The 21,270-nt window shown below is 35.9% G+C and overlaps 1 protein-coding gene across 1 annotated transcript; it reads right to left on the reverse strand.

Annotated features, from left to right (window-relative positions):
• Window positions 1–16,691: 16,691 nt before the first annotated feature.
• LOC149567267 (ubiquitin-fold modifier-conjugating enzyme) lies at window positions 16,692–20,018 on the reverse strand. Its single transcript, XM_089820438.1, has 3 exons — window positions 19,611–20,018; window positions 17,364–17,425; window positions 16,692–17,250 (listed from the first exon to the last, which is right to left on the reverse strand). Exons 1-3 carry the CDS (start codon window positions 19,941–19,943, stop codon window positions 17,121–17,123), a joined length of 525 nt encoding a protein of 174 aa, XP_089676564.1. The 5' UTR covers window positions 19,944–20,018; the 3' UTR covers window positions 16,692–17,120.
• Between the last annotated feature and the right edge of the window lie 1,252 nt (window positions 20,019–21,270).

Consider the following 21,270-nt stretch of genomic DNA (forward strand, 5'->3'; position numbering starts at 1 on the left):
ATTTTCTGTTCCATTTCTGTTAGTTGTAGTTATGTGTTTTCTCTTTAATCTAGATTGAAGCAAGGAAAGGACAGAGTTTCATTCCCCTATTTCAAGGCAGCGAACAGATGTGATAAGTAGTGTCATTGCATATTCAAAGAGGAATCCCTTAAACGTTTTTCCCTTTAGCTAATTTCTTCTTCTCTGTAGTTTAGATTCTAACTGGTTCAGTTCAGTGTTAGTTGTTATGCTATTAAGCTTTGTGAGTTCATAAGATGTGTGGGTTCATAAACTTAATCGATTCTTTAAAAGTCTTTTTCTGGCTAAGTTAGATCCTGTTTAGGTCTGGCTTGGTTTTACCTCTTCTATTCTCGGGTCAAGAACACACCCCATATTAGTTTAGAAATAAAACATAATTCACTACAAATCTATCGTAAGGAGTTGTACCTATCAATTCAGAGAAAAGCCAATCTATCCATATGTGGCTTTTCAACTTCTTGTAATCAGATATTGTTTATAATTTGGGCATTCAAGAGTCATAATAAAAATGTAGTGCCTGCCCCTAGTTTACATTTTCGAGCTACATTTATGATATGATTGCCAAACTCTTTTAGGCCAATTTATGTTTGATGAGTAGTATTATTATTTTAGAGATTATCAGATGATGTTTACACTCAGTTTATTATATGATGAGATTACTTGGTACTCTATATTTCATGCATGTATGATGATTATTCAATGCTTTCAGTTATCGATGATGATTAGTTAGATGGCTTAATATTTCATGTGCTTCTTATGGATACTTACCCCATACTGCATGTGTATGGTGTGCGTGTTGTTTTATTTATGTATGGTATTTCTGATATGGTTAAGGAAGGGAGTCGTAGTCACCTGCTAGTCGGGATCTACACGATGCACCACTTCCTGCCATTGTCTGTTTAGCTTAGAATATTGTGTTTGTACATGCGTGGATTTTATGCAGGTTGTAGGTACCGGGTATCGACTTCCCTGAATTGTCAGGATGAGCATACCCTATCACACTGTCTCAATGGTAAGAGAGGGGAGATAAACTCTTAAGTCCAAATCCTAAACCCTTTAGCCAATTGTCCTAATTGATAATTAGGACAAGTATCTGAGTTAAGTACCCTCCGAATGCATCAAATGATGTAATTTTGTGATTATAACCCTTTTGTTTGATTTGGTGTGTATTTTTCTATGATGGGTTTTCGTATGTTGCTTTATGAGTCCTTGGTGTATTTTCTATTAATTAAGTCTAATTAAAAAGACTAATTAATGATTTATTTTAATAAAGAATTATTATGATATCTTTATATTTAATTAATTAATTAATTAAATAAAAGAATTAAAGTTGGAGGTTAAAGTTCAAGATATATTTAGAACAGGATAATATTTATTTTATTTAATAATAATATATTTGGAGTTCATTTTTAAATAAATGCTAAATATTATTGTTATTTAAATTAATTAAATATGTTATCAATTAAGTACTAAAATAAATTAAAAGTTGAAAGATATTAATTTATTAAGAATTCTAGATCGCATGATCTAAACATGAGTTAAAATTTAAGAATTAAATTAAAAGATTAAATTATAAAAATTAATAATGTTATTTTAATTTCTTAAAAGTACACATAAGATTTAAAGTAATAAATCAATTAAGAATAGAAGTCAAGTGAAATTTTAAATAAAGTTATTTAATAATTCAACTTAATGTGCATGAAAGTTGAATGCAAAAGAATAAGAAAAGATAATAAAAGTTAAATTGGAGTTAACTGAGTTGTGCAAAGAGTCTTCTCGGGTAAACGCACAATTAGTGCCCCGAATTGAGGAGAAATTACTTATCACAACTTTGGGGGTTCATTTTTGAGGGAGACGAATTTGGACGGGAATTTTTGGGAGACAATTTTTGGAAGCAAATTTCAGAAGGCTGATACGAAGAAAGTCTTCGAGGGGAAGGTTATTGAAAGGAGCGAATTCGCATACAGTTCCTGGAGATTGCACAATAGCATCAGGATCAGGTAGGGTCTTGTGTTTTGACTATCCATTAAATATGCAATTATCCTTTCCTGTCTTCTTCGTGTCTGGGGTTTGTAGATCTAAATTCTCTATGATGAAAGTTTTAACAGTTCAATATTGTGAATTTATTAATTGCTCTTCAATAATTTCTGTATCCATGGAGACTGGATGAATTATTAGAACCCTTGTTTTCTTGATTTAGAAATTAACATTTAATTTAGTAGGGGTTTTGACTTTTTTTAAATTGAAAAGTTCTAGATAAATAAATAAAAATAAATAAATATATATATATATATTTATATATTACATATTTATCCTTTGGAAGAAATTGTTTTTATTAAAAAAATTAAACAAAATTAATTTTTTAAAATAAAACTTATTTTATTTATATTAAAATAAAATAAAATAAAATATAATAAAAAATATATATATAATAATAGATAGTGAGGGGGGAGGGAATCACCCCGTACCCGCCCCCCACTGTCGGAGGCCGACAGTACCTGTGTCGTAGGTACTACGATGGCAGGTACAGAGTACCTGCCGCCGCAGGCCCTGCGACCGCAGGCCTGCGGCCAAAGCCGACGGGCTATAAACGTGGTGTGATAAAATATATATATATATAAAAACTTTGTTTTCGTTTTTATTTTTTTTTATAATTTTTTTAGTTTATTAAAAACAAATTTTATTTATTTAAAATTTTTAAATAATAAAATTATAATATATTTAATTTTATAATAGTTTAAACTTTATTAACATTTAATAAATAAATATTAAATGCATAGATATAATTGTAAATTTTAATTTATTAATAATTTTTCTTAAATATTAATAAATTAACAATTAATGGTTAGATTAAAATAAGTAATTAGATCAAATGATTATTGATTAATTTAATTAAAAATTAGTTTAATTAAGTTAATTACTAATGAATTTTATTTGACTAAATTATAAATTTGGATATTGACTTAATGGAAGTTATTATAGAAAAGAGTTAATCGTAAAGGGGGTAAATATGAAAACTTTGTTACTTGAACTCAACATTAAACCGAAACAAAAACCTTACCTTAACTCAAATAATATACTTTCAGATCCAATCTCTGAGACTTTGATGTTGTCTTTGTACTTTGAATGTTTTGGGGTTGGTTTAGCGTTGACCAGTTCAGGTTGTTACCAGAGGCTCGGGGTTGTGAATGTGATGTCATGATGATTTGGTCTCGATCTTTCTTAACCTGACCATGGTAATGTGAGGAAGTGCTCTATGACATGTTTGTGTTACTGTTTGTTGTTGCTTTCCAGTTCCTTGTGTGAAGCTGAGGTGTATGTATTTGAGAATACCTAACTTAACCATTTTTGAGTCTCGATCAGTTATATTTGATAACCATTTCTGAGTCTCGATCAGTTATACTTGTATTACTTTCTGGTTGCTCATTAGAGAAAAATTAGATTTTGTGACTTATCATTGATGCCTTCAGTTGCTGATAGAGAACTGTCGTGATTACATGATTACTATTTGATGTTATCTGTTGCTCATGAAGAACTGATGTAATTTTGTGGATTATCTTTTTATGATGTTTTTTAGTTTCTCGTATAGGACTGAGGTGGTTTTATTATGATTCTTTGATTTACGAGTTCATGAGCTAGGGTAGGTTATCTATGTGTAGAGTCGGGAAGTGGCTTGCAATGGGGGTCAGAGCCCTAAGAGGCTGCCTTGAGAAACCCATTGTAAGTCATTTTTAATAAGTGAAAACATTTACACTAAATGAGAGAAAATGAACCTAACAAGATAATTGTATGTTCTCTCCCATGCCATGAGTGCTAGTATAGACTAGGATGGGGTAGAGAGAACGCTTGGTTATGACCTTGCATTCCATAGTATGCCTCATCAGTACGAGAGGATACTAGTGGCCGCAGGATCAGTAGGGACCCGGGATTCTTAAGAGATTGCTCGAGTAACTTCTACATGACTTTTGCGATGACACTTTCCCGCTTGCATATTAGGTTTCCTACGTTTCTTGTAGTACCTCTGGGATTTAGATGTCGATCTTTTTAGGAACCCTTGAGTTAACATACTTATAGGATTTCCTGGACTTAGAGAGTATTTATGATTATAGGTTTGTTATCCTATTTGGGACTTGAGACTATCTCCTCAGCGCGGTGGGAGTGGACCATTTAGGTTCCACGCGGTCGGGTGGTAGTGCTTTTACTCTTACCATTGAGATCCGTTCCGTGGGCACCGTGGCTGGAGATTTCGTGATTGGCATTTACCTTCACTATGTTCTTGGATTATTATGATGGATGGTTAGATTTTATGATAGATGTTTTATCATTATGGATGTATGGATGTATCATGTATGGTGAATAGTTTCATATATTTTTACTGTACTTTGTATCATGGATTTGAGGATGTTGTATCTTGATCTTTACATATGTATATTCTTTTAAGCCTTTCATACCCTGTGACATGTACAGTGGATGATTGAGCATTCTGAATTAATTTTCCGAGAGGCATTCGGAACAAATGTATATTATGGACATGGGACTTTCTGATTATTCTTTCATATGTATGTGATAGTTGTTAGACTCAGATTTAATTAAATTTAAACGTGACTCAACGTCTTGGGATCTTTAAGAAATGTAACTTGCAATGTATGTTTGTCGATGATTTCATGTTATTGCTTCCGCTACTATGTGTTTGATGTGTATGTCATACTTTCTTACTTTAAAAAAAAAAAAAAATGTTTAGCAAACTTAGAGAAACTTTAGGTTAATTCTTTTGGATCCCTTGGCGGGGCGTTACATCTGGTATCAGAGCTCAAGTTTCTACATTGGGAGCTCTGGGTATATTGGAAAGCCACTAGTGTTAACTAGTTGAATAAAAATGCAAACCTTAAACTGAAACTTGAAACTAGTTGAACTGAAACAGTATATAAACTATTAGTTACCTATTTTATTCATACTTCAACACTCAAAACTTCAAAACTGAAATTATACTTAAACTGAAATTATAGGTAAACTGAAAACTGAAAATATCTTGGTTGCAAAACATGTGTCTTTTATCTATGTATTTCAGTAGTATGTTTCATGGTTATTTTAGCATCTTGTGTCTTGGATATTATTGTAGGATGGTATCTGGGACGAGATCTTCCGTTAGGGGCCATAGCCTTGGCCGTGGCAAAGGCCGTGGACGAGGCAGAGATGTTAGTGTTCATGAGTCTATCCATGAGAGCCCCATTCAGGAAGAGAATAGGGAAGAGCATGTCAGTGAGCATCAGGTAGAGAACCACGAAGAGGGACATGTGGACTCTGAGGAGGTTGATCTGAGGCAAATGATGCGAACCCTTATTGATCGCTTACCTCCTGTTCTTGAGCAGGGTAGAGTACACCAGGTTGGACATGAGCATAGACGCAGATCTAGGAGTCCTCAGAGGGATCGACATAGATTCATAGTATCTTCTCAGATGAAGGATCTTCAGAGGTCCAAGATCAAGCCCTTTAATGGGCAAGGTTCTGGGTATGTAGCTGAGCAGTGGCTTATTGCCCTTGACAGGATTTTTGCTATGCAGGACTTTGACAGTAATGTCAAAGCGAGGTTTGCCATTACCAATCTAGAGTTATTTGGAGCCACCTGGTGGACTATTGAGGAGAAGAAGTTGGGCATTGACATGGGTAGTGTCACTTGGGAGATTTTCCTGGAGAGTTTTCATGAGCGATTCCTACCAGAGGAATGGAAACAGCATAGAGCAGATGAGTTCCATAACCTGAGACAGTTCACTATGACCGTTGTAGAGTATGAGCGCAAGTTCTATGAGCTCATGCCTTTTTCGGGATTCAGTGACAACCCAGCACAGTTGGCACAACATTTCATCCGAGGCTTGAACAACCATTTTATTGGGGGTGTTAAGGTATTTGAGCCTAAGACCCTCAAGGATGCGGTACATCGAGCTATCCTGGTAGAGCAGAGTGTCAACTTTGGGCAAGGAGGATTTGTGGGAGTGCCTACTATAGCAGGATCTAAGGGCAACCACAATTCTGGTGGAATCAGGAAGCCTCCCTTCCCTAGGAGGAATCAGTATTCTCAGCAGCATAAGGGATTTTACCCTCAGGCACAGAGTGGTGGCGGTGGATCCAACTCTAGGATCAATCGCAATGCTCAACGTAATAGACAGAATCAGCAATCTCGGCCTGCACAAAGCAACCAGTCTTTTGCTAGCAGGAGTATCCACCAGCGGTCGAATGCACCACCTATAGGGAGAGGATCTGGTAGAGGCACGGGATGTTATTCGTGTGGACAGATTGGTCATATTGCAGCATACTGCCCACAGCGAGCATCTCAGTATTCAGGACCCAAGCCAGCAGCATCTGAGCCTATAGTCGAAAATGCAGGTGGTTCTCATAGAGTATTTGCAGCGGTGGATCACCGTCAGGCAGACCATCAGGGGACAGTAGTTGAGACTACAGGAGCTATCCGAGGTACACCTCTCTCTGTATTATTTGATTCAGGTGCTACAGATTCTTTCATTTCCCCATCTCTAGTTGATAAGTGTAAGCTGGAGTTAGTTAAGCAAGATCATGGTTAGCAAGTGGAACTAGCCTCAGGCGCCAAAGTTTCCACAGATTCTGTAGTTCATAAGTGTGGACTTAGCATAGGAGGGTTTGAGACTTCAGTCGATTTTTGAGTTATTCCTCTTGGCTCCTACAATGTGGTCTTAGGTATGGATTGGCTTGGCTCTCATAGGGCTAGTATTGACTGCAGGAAGAAGACCATTATGTGTCAGGATGACCAAGGGAAGGATGTTGAGATTGTGGGGATACCGAGGCCTATATCCCTACGGATGATCTCTGCTATGCAACTAAAGCGAAGCTTTCGTAAGGGATGTCAGGTATTTGCCGTTACGGTAAATGAGCTTGATGAGGAAGAATCTACGAGGAAGACCCTAGATCACCCTATTTTACAGGAGTATGCTGATGTCTTTCCGAGTGAGATTCCAGGCATGCCTCCGAAGAGAGACATTGATTTTAGCATCGAGCTCACTCCAGAAGCGGAACCTATCTCTAGAGCTCCTTATCGTATGACCACTCAAGAGCTAAGTGAGTTGCGTTTGCAGTTAGAGAAACTTTTGGCCAAGGGTAGTATTCGACCTAATGTATCACCATGGGGAGCTCCAGTGCTCTTCATGAAGAAGAAGGATGGTTCTTTGCGCCTTTGTATTGATTACAGACAGCTGAATAAGGTGACAATAAAGAACAGGTATCCTTTACCAAGGATTGACGATTTATTTGATCAGATCAAGGGGGCTACAGTGTTCTCTAAGATTGATCTTAAGTCAAGATACCATCAACTTCGCATCAAGGAGGCTGATATTCATAAGACCGCCTTCCGAACTCGCTACGGGCATTATGAGTTCACAGTGGTACCCTTTGGGCTGACGAATGCTCCATCAGTTTTCATGTGCTTAATGAATGGGGTGTTCCGTTCCTATCTTGATAGATTCGTTCTTGTGTTCCTCGATGATATTCTGATATATTCTAGGTCCCAAAAGGAACATGAGGAACATTTGAGTTTAGTTTTGCAGTGCTTGAGAGATAATCAACTTTATGCCAATGCGGCAAAGTGTGATTTCTTTCAATCAGAGATACAGTATTTGGGACACATTATTTCAGGCGAAGGTATCTCTGTAGACCCTGCGAAGATCCAGGCAATAATAGATTGGCCTGCACCCACTACTGTGTCGGAGATTTTGTAGTTTCATGGGTCTAGCTAGGTATTATCGCAGATTTGTTCAAAACTTCTCCAGAATAGCACACCCTATTACCTCCCTTCAGAGGAAAGGAAAGAAGTTTCTTTGGACAGAAAAGTGTGTAGAAGCATTTCAGAAACTCAAAGAGCTTCTGACCAGTGCACCGATCTTAGCAGTACCTGATCCAAAAGGTGATTTCATGGTGTGTACAGATGCTTCCCTTGAGGGTATTGGAGCAGTTCTAATGCAGAATGGTCGATTGATTGCATATGAGTCACGCAAACTCAAGGATCATCAGTTGAATTATCCTACACATGACCTTGAGTTAGCAGCAGTAGTTCATGCCTTAGTGAGATGGAGACATTTCTTATTGGGACACAGATTTGAACTACATAGCGATCATCATAGTCTTCAGTACATATTCACGCAGCCTAATCTGAATGCTAGGCAAAGGCATTGGATGGAGTTTTTGTGCGAGTATGACTTTGAGGTAAAGTATATCCAGGGGAAGGAGAATGTTGTAGCTGATGCTTTGAGTCGCAGGAAACATGTGATATTATCTATGACTCTTAGTGTCGATTTGAGGTGTCAGATACTTCAGGCACTCCCCACTGATTCATGGTATCTGGAGGTGTGCAGTGAGATCAATTCAGGGAGACCCTTGGAGGGTAAGTTTTCAGGCTATGTCCTAGAGTCAGATGGCCTTTTGAGACATTCAGGAAGGATCTATGTGCCGCTACTGGATGAGCTTCGCATATTGATCCTATCAGAAGCCCATCGTGCACCTTACTCGGCACATCCAGGTGTCAAGAAGATGCATGCAGATTTGCGACGTTTATTCTATTGGTCCGGGATGAAGCACGACATTGCTGATTTTGTGGCTAGATGTCTTGAGTGTCAGAGAGTCAAGGCAGAACACCAACATTCGGCAGGACTTTTGCAACCAAATCTCGTTCCTTCATGGAAGTGGGACATCATCTCTATGGATTTCATAGTAGGATTACCTATGACTCTTCGTCGTCATGATGCTATCATGGTCACCGTTGACCGGTTGACCAAGGTGGCACATTTTGCACCAATCAAGTCTTCCTACACTGCAGCTTCAGTAGCTAATGTCTTCATGCGTGACATTGTGAGACTACATGGTATTCCCCGAAAGATCATTTCTGATAGGGATCATGTTTTCACTTCCGCATTTTGGACATCACTATAGCATGATCTTGGAGGGCAGCTGAATTTCAGTTCAGCATATCACCCAGAGACAGATGGGCAGACAGAGAGAGTGAATCAGGTTCTCGAAGATATGTTGAGGATGTACGTGATGGATAGGCAGACTCATTGGGAGGACTATCTCTACCTATTGGAGTTTGCTTACAACAACGGGTATCACAGTTCTATTGGCATGGCACCTTTCCAAGCCTTATATGGACGCCCTTGTCGTACACCTTTGAGTTGGGATAGCCTTGAGGATCGCATCCTGTTGGGCCCAGAGATGCTTCGTGACATGGAGCAACAGGTGGTGCGTATCCGAGAGCACTTGACAACGGCACAGGATAGGCAGAAGAAGTATGCTGATGCACATAGGTCAGATAAGCAGTTTGCTGTGGGAGAGAAGGTTTTCTTGAGAGTGCATCCGCGAAAGAGTCCGATCCGTTATGGAAAGGGCTCGAAGCTAGCACCTCGCTTTGTGGGACCATTCGATATTCTTGAGAGGATTGGTCCAGTTGCTTATCGTCTTGCTTTACCGCCCAGCCTTGCTCGCATTCACGATGTTTTCCATGTTTCAGTACTTAGATAGTATATTCCTGATGTTGTACATATTCTTGATTGGAATGCATTGCAGGTAGAGGACGGGCAGCTGGCTTTAGAGCCAATACGTATTCTGGAGCAGCGGGAGTTGACCCTCAGGGGTCGAACCATAGATCAGGTAAGGGTCCAATGGGACCCTACTGATGACTCTTCAGCTACATGGGAGGATGCATCTAGATTACGGGATTTATATCCCTATTTGTTTATAGGCTTCCAGGAGTAAGCCTAAGTCTAGGGGGGGTGGATGTAGTGCCTGCCCCTAGTTTACATTTTTGAGCTACATTTATGATATGATTGCCAAACTCTTTTAGGCCAATTTATGTTTGATGAGTAGTATTATTATTTTAGAGATTATCAGATGATGTTTACACTCAGTTTATTATATGATGAGATTACTTGGTACTCTATATTTCATGCATGTATGATGATTATTCAATGGTTTCAGTTATCGATGATGATTAGTTAGATGGCTTAATATTTCATGCGCTTCTTATGGATACTTACCCCATACTGCATGTGTATGGTGTGCGTGTTGTTTTATTTATGTATGGTGTTTCTGATATGGTTAAGGAAGGGAGTCGTAGTCACCTGCTAGTCGGGATCTACACGATGCACCACTTCCTGCCATTGTCTATTTAGCTTAGAATATTGTGTTTGTACATGCGTGGATTTTATGCAGGTTGCAGGTACCGGGTATCGACTTCCCTGAATTGTCAGGATGAGCATACCCTATCGCACTGTCTCAATGGTAAGAGAGGGGAGATAAACTCTTAAGTCCAAATCCTAAACCCTTTAGCCAATTGTCCTAATTGATAATTAGGATAAGTATCTGAGTTAAGTACCCTCCGAATGAATCAAATGATGTAATTTTGTGATTATAACCCTTTTGTTTGATTTGGTATGTATTTTTCTATGATGGGTTTTCGTATGTTGCTTTATGAGTCCTTGGCGTATTTTCTATTAATTAAGTCTAATTAAAAAGACTAATTAATGATTTAATTTAATAAAGAATTATTATGATATCTTTATATTTAATTAATTAATTAATTAAATAAAAGAATTAAAGTTGGAGGTTAAAGTTCAAGATATATTTAGAACAGGATAATATTTATTTTATTTAATAATAATATATTTGGAGTTCATTTTTAAATAAATGCTAAATATTATTGTTATTTAAATTAATTAAATATGTTATCAATTAAGTTCTAAAATAAATTAAAAGTTGAAAGATATTAATTTATTAAGAATTCTAGATCGCATGATCTAAACATGAGTTAAAATTTAAGAATTAAATTAAAAGATTAAATTATAAAAATTAATAATGTTATTTTAATTTCTTAAAAGTACACATAAGATTTAAAGTAATAAATCAATTAAGAATAGAAGTCAAGTGAAATTTTAAATAAAGTTATTTAATAATTCAACTTAATGTGCATGAAAGTTGAATGCAAAAGAATAAGAAAAGATAATAAAAGTTAAATTGGAGTTAACTGAGTTGTGCAAAGAGTCTTCTCGGGTAAACGCACAATTAGTGCCCCGAATTGAGGAGAAATTACTTATCACAACTTTGGGGGTTCATTTTTGAGGGAGACGAATTTGGACAGGAATTTTTGGGAGACAATTTTTGGAAGCAAATTTCAGAAGGCTGATACGAAGAAAGTCTTCGAGGGGAAGGTTATTGAAAGGAGCGAATTCGCATACAGTTCCTGGAGATTGCACAATAGCATCAGGATCAGGTAGGGTCTTGTGTTTTGACTATCCATTAAATATGCAATTATCCTTTCCTGTCTTCTTCGTGTCTGGGGTTTGTAGATCTAAATTCTCTGTGATGAAAGTTTTAACAGTTCAATATTGTGAATTTATTAATTGCTCTTCAATAATTTCTGTATCCATGGAGACTGGATGAATTATTAGAACCCTTGTTTTCTTGATTTAGAAATTAACATTTAATTTAGTAGGAGTTTTGATTTTTTTTAAATTGAAAAGTTCTAGATAAATAAATAAAAATAAATATATATATATATATATATATATATATATATATATATATATATATATATATATATATATATATATATATATATATATATATATATATATATAAATATATATATTTATATATTACATATTTATCCTTTGGAAGAAATTGTTTTTATTAAAAAAATTTTAAAAAATTAATTTTTAAAAATAAAACTTATTTTATTTATATTAAAATAAAATAAAATAAAATATAATAAAATATATATATATAATAATAGATAGTGGGGGGGGAGGGAATCACCCCGTACCCGCCCCCCACTGTCGGAGGCCGACAGTACCTGCGTCGCAGGTACTGCGACGGCCGGTACAGAGTACCTGCCGCCGCAGGCCCTGCGACCGCAGGCCTGCGGCCAAAGCCGACGGGCTATAAACGTGGTGTGATAAAAAAAATATATATATAAAAACTTTGTTTTCGTTTTTATTTTTTTTTATAATTTTTTTAGTTTATTAAAAACAAATTTTATTTATTTAAAATTTTTAAATAATAAAATTATAATATATTTAATTTTATAATAGTTTAAACTTTATTAACATTTAATAAATAAATATTAAATGCATAGATATAATTGTAAATTTTAATATATTAATAATTTTGCTTAAATATTAATAAATTAACAATTAATGGTTAGATTAAAATAAGTAATTAGATCAAATGATTATTGATTAATTTAATTAAAAATTAGTTTAATTAAGTTAATTACTAATGAATTTTATTTGACTAAATTATAAATTTGGATATTGACTTAATGGAAGTTATTATAGAAAAGAGTTAATCGTAAAGGGGGTAAATATGAAAACTTTGTTACTTGAACTCGACATTAAACCGAAACAAAAACCTTACCTTAACTCAAATAATATACTTTCAGATCCAATCTCTGAGACTTTGATGTTGTCTTTGTACTTTGAATGTTTTGGGGTTGGTTTAGCGTTGACCAGTTCAGGTTGTTACCAGAGGCTCGGGGTTGTGAATGTGATGTCATGATGATTTGGTCTCGATCTTTCTTAACCTGACCATGGTAATGTGAGGAAGTGCTCTATGACATGTTTGTGTTACTGTTTGTTGTTGCTTTCCAGTTCCTTGTGTGAAGCTGAGGTGTATGTATTTGAGAATACCTAACTTAACCATTTTTGAGTCTCGATCAGTTATATTTGATAACCATTTCTGAGTCTCGATCAGTTATACTTGTATTACTTTCTGGTTGCTCATTAGAGAACCATTAGATTTTGTGACTTATCATTGATGCCTTCAGTTGCTGATAGAGAACTGTCGTGATTACATGATTACTATTTGATGTTATCTGTTGCTCATGAAGAACTGATGTAATTTTGTGGATTATCTTTTTATGATGTTTTTTAGTTTCTCGTATAGGACTGAGGTGGTTTTATTATGATTCTTTGATTTACGAGTTTATGAGCTAGGGTAGGTTATCTATGTGTAGAGTCGGGAAGTGGCTTGCAATGGAGGTCAGAGCCCTAAGAGGCTGCCTTGAGAAACCCATTGTAAGTCGTTTTTAATAAGTGAAAACATTTACACTAAATGAGAGAAAATGAACCTAACAAGATAATTGTATGTTCTCTCCCATGCCATGAGTGCTAGTACAGACTAGGATGGGATAGAGAGAACGCTTGGTTACGACCTTGCATTCCATAGTATGCCTCATCAGTACGAGAGGATACTAGTGGCCGCAGGATCAGTAGGGACCCGGGATTCCTAAGGGATTGCTCGGGTAACTTCTACATGACTTTTGCGATGACACTTTCCCGCTTGCATATTAGGTTTCCTACGTGTCTTGTAGTACCTCTGGGATTTAGATGTCGATCTTTTTAGGAACCCTTGAGTTAGCATACTTATAGGATTTCCTGGACTTAGAGAGTATTTATGATTATAGGTTTGTTATCCTATTTGGGACTTGAGACTATCTCCTCAGCGCGGTGGGAGTGGACCATTTAAGTTCCATGCGGTCGGGTGGTAGTGCTTTTACTCTTACCATTGAGATCTGTTCCGTGGGCACCGTGGCTGGAGATTTCGTGATTGGCATTTACCTTCACTATGTTCTTGGATTATTATGATGGATGGTTAGATTTTATGATAGATGTTTTATCATTATGGATGTATGGATGTATCATGTATGGTGAATAGTTTCATATATTTTTACTGTACTTTGTATCATGGATTTGAGGATGTTGTATCTTGATCTTTACATATGTATATTCTTTTAAGCCTTTCATACCCTGTGACATGTACAGTGGATGATTGAGCATTCCAAATTAATTTGCCGAGAGGCATTCGGAACAAATGTATATTATGGACATGGGACTTTCTGATTATTCCTTCATATGTATGTGATAGTTGTTAGACTTAGATTTAATTAAATTTAAACGTGACTCAACGTCTTGGGATCTTTAAGAAATGTAACTTGCAATGTATGTTTGTCGATGATTTCATGTTATTGCTTCCGCTACTATGTGTTTGATGTTATGTCATACTTTCTTACTTTAAAAAAAAAAAAAAAAATGTTTAGCAAACTTAGAGAAACTTTAGGTTAATTCTTTTGGATCCCTTGGCGGGGCGTTACAAAAAAAAGAACAAATCTATTTACCACCACCTAGACCACACTCTCATCACAAAGATTTGTGGATGAGCATATGTCTAATGGTTTATAAGACCAAAGCGTGAAGATGGACAATAAATAATCTAATGGCATATGTTGATATCGTGTTCCAATTTGACCTATGGGGATGCACTTGATGTATTAGTATCTTCATGATGTATGTTGCACAACATGTTGGTTTGCATCTTTGTAGAGTTTATTCACTTGTATTGTTATGGATTAACATGTAATTTCGATAGTATAGTCAATTTTTCAGTTTTCATACTTTGATGTTATTCAACACTTTGGTTGGAATATTGTTATTATCTTATATAGGAAATGTAAACTTTCATTTGAAATAGTCTTAGTGATCGATTGACTATGACTATGTTTTCAACTTTTCTAAGTCTTTCGTTATTATGCTTATGTGGCAGTTGTGTGGTGGATTTGGTCTTTACAACTTGCAACCTAAAGAAAAAACAACCAAAATGAAAAATAGAAGATAAATTCTAATGCATTAAGTGCTATATTCAACATTGCATGTGGCAAGAAAAAACACCTAAAATTTAAAAGCCTACTTGGGATATGATTTTAGTTGCAAGAGGTTAGAGGTACACATAATCTTGGCAATTAAGGTACTACCATGTAATACCATCCATTTTGTTTTGGTCACTCTTACAATAGGGTCTACATCTTTTCCTCTAATGAAGAATTTGAATTATCTCGTAACAGTTGCCCCCACCTTTGGATCACCAAAGATCCTACTAAGTGCCCTTATATACCCACTAGCAACCTCAATATCTCTATATGTTGTTGCTTTGCTCAGAACAGCAAGTACCTTTAGGCTATAATACTTGGGAGATAGATTGTATGCCAGGAGGTACAAATGCGTACTCATCTTGTTCTGGTAGTGAAGAGCAATTGCTTCCACCTTCTGTAAAAGGTGTCCTTGAGATCATTCTCTCCTTTGTATGACCTAGGATATGAATAACAAATGGTGTTCTTGTAAGTTATCTTGATGTAAGCTATGCTAATTGGCAGTTTAGATCTCTCAATAAACAAGAGTATAGGATTGTATTATAACTTGCCAATTTTACTTTCTCCAACATGTTGTCCATGGCATCATAAACATCCCCCAAGCATGGTTTATTAATGTCGACAAACTAAAACAAAGACATGATAGGCTCGATGAATTCCAATACATATTCCACATGAGCCCACCAATCATCAACTGATATCATTGCCTTCATTTTTGGAAACCTTGTTATATTTGATTGCTTCTAAATGCCCCAGTGGTTGCTTATAACCATTTGTGACAATATATCCTTTACCCTCACAAGTCATCTAAGAGCTTAGTAAGACGTTATATTGGAAATTCTCTCCATGGATAAATGTCATACCCTGTTGCTGGAAGGTGAACAGTGACTGCAGTGACATGTCTAGTAAAAATACCCGATTCACAAAGCCCGCTCTTTGTAGTAAATATGAAAAACGATTTAAAATAAAATAGGCCCTAGAAACATATGCCAACATATCTCCGTAAACCCTATACACGGGTAATGATGATGCATAAACTCTATGCCAGTAAAACACTTTTATGGTAAGAGGCAAGTACCTTCTTCAGGAATTTTTCAGCAAACCAAAAGAAATAAATATTTACTAATTTTGAAGATGGCGTAGTCCTATCTGATCAATATGCCCACTGCTAACACATTTTTATTGTAAGAAGCAAAAATCTTTCTGGGGAATTTCTCAGCAAACCAAAAGATATAGATATTTGACGAATTCAAGGGTGGTGGTGTATGCACCCTCCAACCAAAGTGAAATCCTTGAAGATTTGATATAGCTGTACCTCAAATGCTTAAAAACTCAGTTAAAAATTGCAGACAAGAATGTGTTAAATATGTAATCCACAGGCATATATATGGTTAAAATTTGAGAATATCATCTAATTATTTTCTCCTATTTTCCCAGTTAAAATATCAATTGATTGTTTTTTACCAAAACATAGCAATATTTTTGAGAATTTTAAGCACCTGCTGAAAGAAACTAGATCTTACGATTTGTCTTGGACTTTGGTAAGATCTGCTTCTATAATATGTGTATGTAGGTATATATGTACATTCGTATACATTTGTGTATGTATACACAGACAAACATGTGTGAGTGTACAATTGAACATATACATTGTGTGTGTATAAATGTATTGTCATAGAGCTACCAGTTGTGCACTGTACACTCTTATCTCATTGTATCCATAAATAAACTCATGGAACTTATGTTGAATTGCATCACATACAACTTAATGACATTTCAACCAGATCAAAAAGCAACTCACTGCATTCATGGGGGCTTCTCAAATAATAAAGTAAAGTAAACACTTAAGTACCATAGAATGGTTGCCACCCCTGCAATCAGAATCATAACAAGAATAGAACAATATTTGCATATACATTCCTCAAAGATTCATTAAAACTAAAAATAAAACATAGAAAAATTGTCCAAAGATAATATTAATTAAAATATATAGAAGAATGGCTCGACTCAAAATTGTCAGTACTTGTAAGAAATACAATCTCATATTTTGCATTTTCTCTTCCTTGCTAAAGTTGGCACCTGAAGAAATTATGAAGATAATGAAAACAATAGCACTGAATTAGGGCTACAAAAGAAACAAAAAAATGTAATTAAAGCTCGAATTGGTTCAATCTGGTTATCATATTCAATATGAAGGGTTACTTATCTTCATAAAAATATGCAGGTCTTATTCATATTGAACCAATAAAGATCTCAAGACAGGAAATATTGCCGAGAAGCCATTAATCCATATCCTTTATAATGTTACTCCAATAACATTAACTTGCACCACTTCATTTGCCATGTTGCTTTTATTTGCAACTAACAAAATGCTAGTGCAGTGCTTTACCTAAGAGCTACTAGATGAGGCTGTGTCATCCTTATGTTTGATTACTCCACTCTCAACAAGATAAGGCACTTCTGCTGCAAGCCAAGGGGCAAGTCCCAAGCATAGTGCATGTGCAATTCCAAACCTAGGACTGTCATTAGAAAATAATTTAGAAAAAGTTAAAAACTCATAACAATTCATATACTTATTCTAAAATTTGTGTTTCCACCATAATGAACTCATGCAATATAACCCGGTTCATACCAGTTCTTTGCCCACAATGGCTTGAAATGTATTGTCAAGCAAATCTTCCCTCCTCGGTACATCTGCATCAAAATAGCCATCATATAACAACAAAATGACATCAATTTTGCAAAGTGCTCCAAAATTACACCTAATAAAGTGATGGAAATTCCAAATTGAAACTGATATTTTGATATGAAAAAAGAGAATGTTGCAGCCACCAGTAAATTTCAGTATATTGATAATGACCTGTCTATATACTCTTGCAGGCATCATCTGACAACTATATTTCAATGCACCCAGCCCATGTTAACTCATCAAGCTCTCATTTCTGAAATCAAAATATCATCTCTATACCAATCCCTGTATCTCGGTATTTTTCAAGAAGTTATGACGTATGCATTTTCAAGAAGTTATGGTGTATCGATACTGGGGGACACAACAAAGCACAATCCATGTTGAAACCCCTCGCAATAGAGTAGCACATCACGCAGAGAATATGAGGAATCTAGTTCATATATATATAAAATCTCTTACAAGCTCGGTGGAGGTTTCTTGGGTAACAAAACTAAATTTTTTTCCCCTTCTTTTTCCTTTTTCCCTTCAATCCCACTGTTATATGTTCGATCTATTCTCTCGGATACAACTAGACATTTAGGGCATTGGGTCAATTAGGGTTTTTATCAAGCATCAAAAACAAATTTAGAGTTTTCTTTTCTTTTATTTCTTCACAATTCCACTGTTATATTATAGACCAACATTGTATATAGAACATCCAGATACTTGGCATGAGATCAATTTGAGTTTTTATCAAGCGCCAAAGACAAAATTAGAGGTTTTATTTCTCTTTCTCCTCAACTCCACTGTATATTTTCAATGTAACACCAGTACTAGGGTATGTCGAGATGCCGAGACGAGTTTCTGGGAGGCAAGGAAAATGGGCCTCATTTTCGGGACGAGGGGAGTGGCCAAGGGATGGCAGCAAGGGGAGGACGGGGCAGGGAGGGGTGTTGTATAGTATACATATAGAATTTGAAATGCTAGTTACGAAATAATGTTTCAGTAGAACATACCATATTAAAATAATTGAACATAGCAAAATTGCAACATGAACTAGAACCATTGAACATTCAACATAGTAACATATTACATACCCAATAGGAACACTCAAAAATAATAATTCAAGTACCCATCCCAGTGGCGGCATGGTTGCAGAATAGTGGAGGTCGAGGTACTTGGGTATTCAAATACCCGGTGCGGGGACGTCTCGGGGACAAGTACTTCAAGGTTTGGGAGGGGTTGCGAGTCACCGTGTTTACAATGTATGTTCTAGAACCAACCTTTCAGACATAACATCGAGAAACCAAAGGAATCGAGTAAAATAAAGTTTTAACAAACACCACAAATCAAATTAGAGTTTGAGCTTTCTTTCTCGTTCACTTTTTTAATTTCAAAACCAACTTTTCAGATATAACACCAAACTAATCTTTAAGCCATTGGATCGAACAAGGTTTTCACCAGGTAACAATTGTAGATTTAGAAAAGCTGCACCTTGTAATCTTTCAAGTACACCTAAGAGATTGACATTTTTACTATACAAGCTCTCTGCAAAAGCCACACGTATCGGCCTGAGAAAACACACCAAATAAACCCTAGGATATGAACATTTGTAGAAAATGTACCTTGGCAGTGTGTCAAATGGGGTGAGCTTATACAGTGAATCGCTAAGCTTCCAAACCAGAATTCTAGTTGAGACATCTTCCATTTAGAATTATAACATTGATTGTTAATTAGCTAAACTACAACAACCAATTTTAACTCTGGCCTCTGGAGTAGCCATAATTTGAGGCCAGACGCAAATTTGCCCGAAAAAATAGTTCTCGATTGTAACGAACCCTAAATCGTTTGGCACTTTAAAAATGAATACGGTGGAAAAGACAGCTTTCAAGAGAATTAACCAGACCGTGAAAACTACTGCTGGTGAACTTATCAATCAAACACAATTTAAAGATACAATCATGTGAACCAGATGACACACCGTAGAAAATTTACCAATCCAAAAAACATTTTTTGTGAATTTATCAATTAAATATGGAAGATATACTCATGGGTTATACTAGTCTCCAACGAAATTTAACTAAGAAGGGCATCTAGGGCAGAATTGATCAATTTAAAAAAAACAAAATTGAACCCCAGAAAGAAATCTCTCGATTGTGGCACCTAACCAAAATCAATCCCAGGACCAAAAACATAAAAGAAAACTTGTACCTTGGCAGTTTTTCCATCGAGATGGGGTAGCTCGATCTCAGGGGCAGTGAGAGGGTAAGTGACGGGGATATCGAATTGGAGATCGAAATCATACTTGAGGAGGTTGTGGATGTACCAGCACTTTCCTGTCCAACGGGTGCCCTCGGCGTTGGCAGCGGAGATTCTGAACCAGTCGTTGTCATTGGCCTTGTTCATGCCCATGTACTTAATTAGAGCAGCGTATTCCTCCTTCAGCCGCTGTGTCCACTGTGCTCCATCCCTCGGTCCAGCCCGGGTTGTCAGCAGCGGTATTTTCTGCACGGTAGACTTGGTGTTCGAATCCCATCCCTCCATCCCTCTCTCACTGCAATTATGTATTGGGAAAAGGCCCAGTTCACTTATTCGTAAGCTTTTGTTCCCAATTCTTCTAAGCGTTGAAATTACTCGCTGAGCTATTTATAAATTACTATATAGAGGAAGAGACGAAGTAGCGGATACGGTATTATTTATAGATCTTCTAATTATGGCTTTTTAAAAGTCTAAAAATTGGTAACACAGATATTAATAGGTGATAACACATGTACTATTAGTCATCACATATGTACTACCAGTTGATCATTTTTTAACTTTTTTAGCTGCTGATTGGTACATTGGTGCATAAAGTACTATTTTTTTAGGTTAATTGTTGTTGGGGGTGAACATTACAAGTTTCGAGTGAATGCTTTGAAATGACACTTTTTGACCACTCCACATTCTACAAGTTCTACAGAGAGCTCCATAAATGTGGAAACACTTAAACCTTAGCCTTGAAGTCTTCAGTCACCTACGACAGTTCATCAAAAAAATAACTCTAATTTCAATGTACAAATTAGGAGTTCTAGGTGCGTGAAGTTAGACTAGGTGGCTATTGGATCTCTTATCCTATCATAATTTTAGTAGCAAGGAGTGTGAAGCAATTTGGGTGGGAGTGAATGTTTTGCACCCTGTGCAAGAATTTGTCTTACAAAAGAGGTTTCCATATCTTTGACATCTTAGGAAAGAAGAGGAATAAGTCCTCCACGAGACTTGGAGCAAGGTGTTCTAAATTTAAAGGCCAAGATGAGGTCTACAAAAGTGGTTTCATTTTATGGTTGAAATTGATAATTTGTAAGATATTCTAAATTTCACTACAAATATATAAAATTATTCTTCTAGGAGCAATGATTAATGAAATATCCTCTAATTAGTTTTTTTTTGTATATGATTGATATAAACAATTAATTATTACAATTTATATTTTCTTATATTCTTCTAAAGTTTAGTTAATTTTAATTAATTGAACAACTTTGACTATTTATTGTAAACTTTAACTTTTAGCCTAACTATATTCTCTTAAATATTAATTAGTTGATTAATCCATTAGTTAGCTAATGTCCTTAATTCCCAGCCTCATTAATATTTTTTCCAATTTTAGTTTACATTTTTTCACGTGTGACTATTTCCTCTAATTTTTACTTCCACCTAGTTATACATTGATGACATGTGACACACAATTGTCACTTGCCTACTCTTTGTACATTGGAGATGACAACTCTCCTCATAGCCACTATGTTACTTCCTCTTTTGTCCATTTGTTACCTTTCCCCCCTCCTCCAAATTGTCATTTTTCTGTCCTCTTGTCATTCTCATCTTCCTCCAAGAT

Source organism: Cupressus sempervirens, chromosome 3 (genome assembly GCF_028749045.1).
Source record: "Cupressus sempervirens isolate cs-2001-9-10 chromosome 3, ASM2874904v1, whole genome shotgun sequence".
NCBI lineage: Eukaryota > Viridiplantae > Streptophyta > Pinopsida > Cupressales > Cupressaceae > Cupressus > Cupressus sempervirens.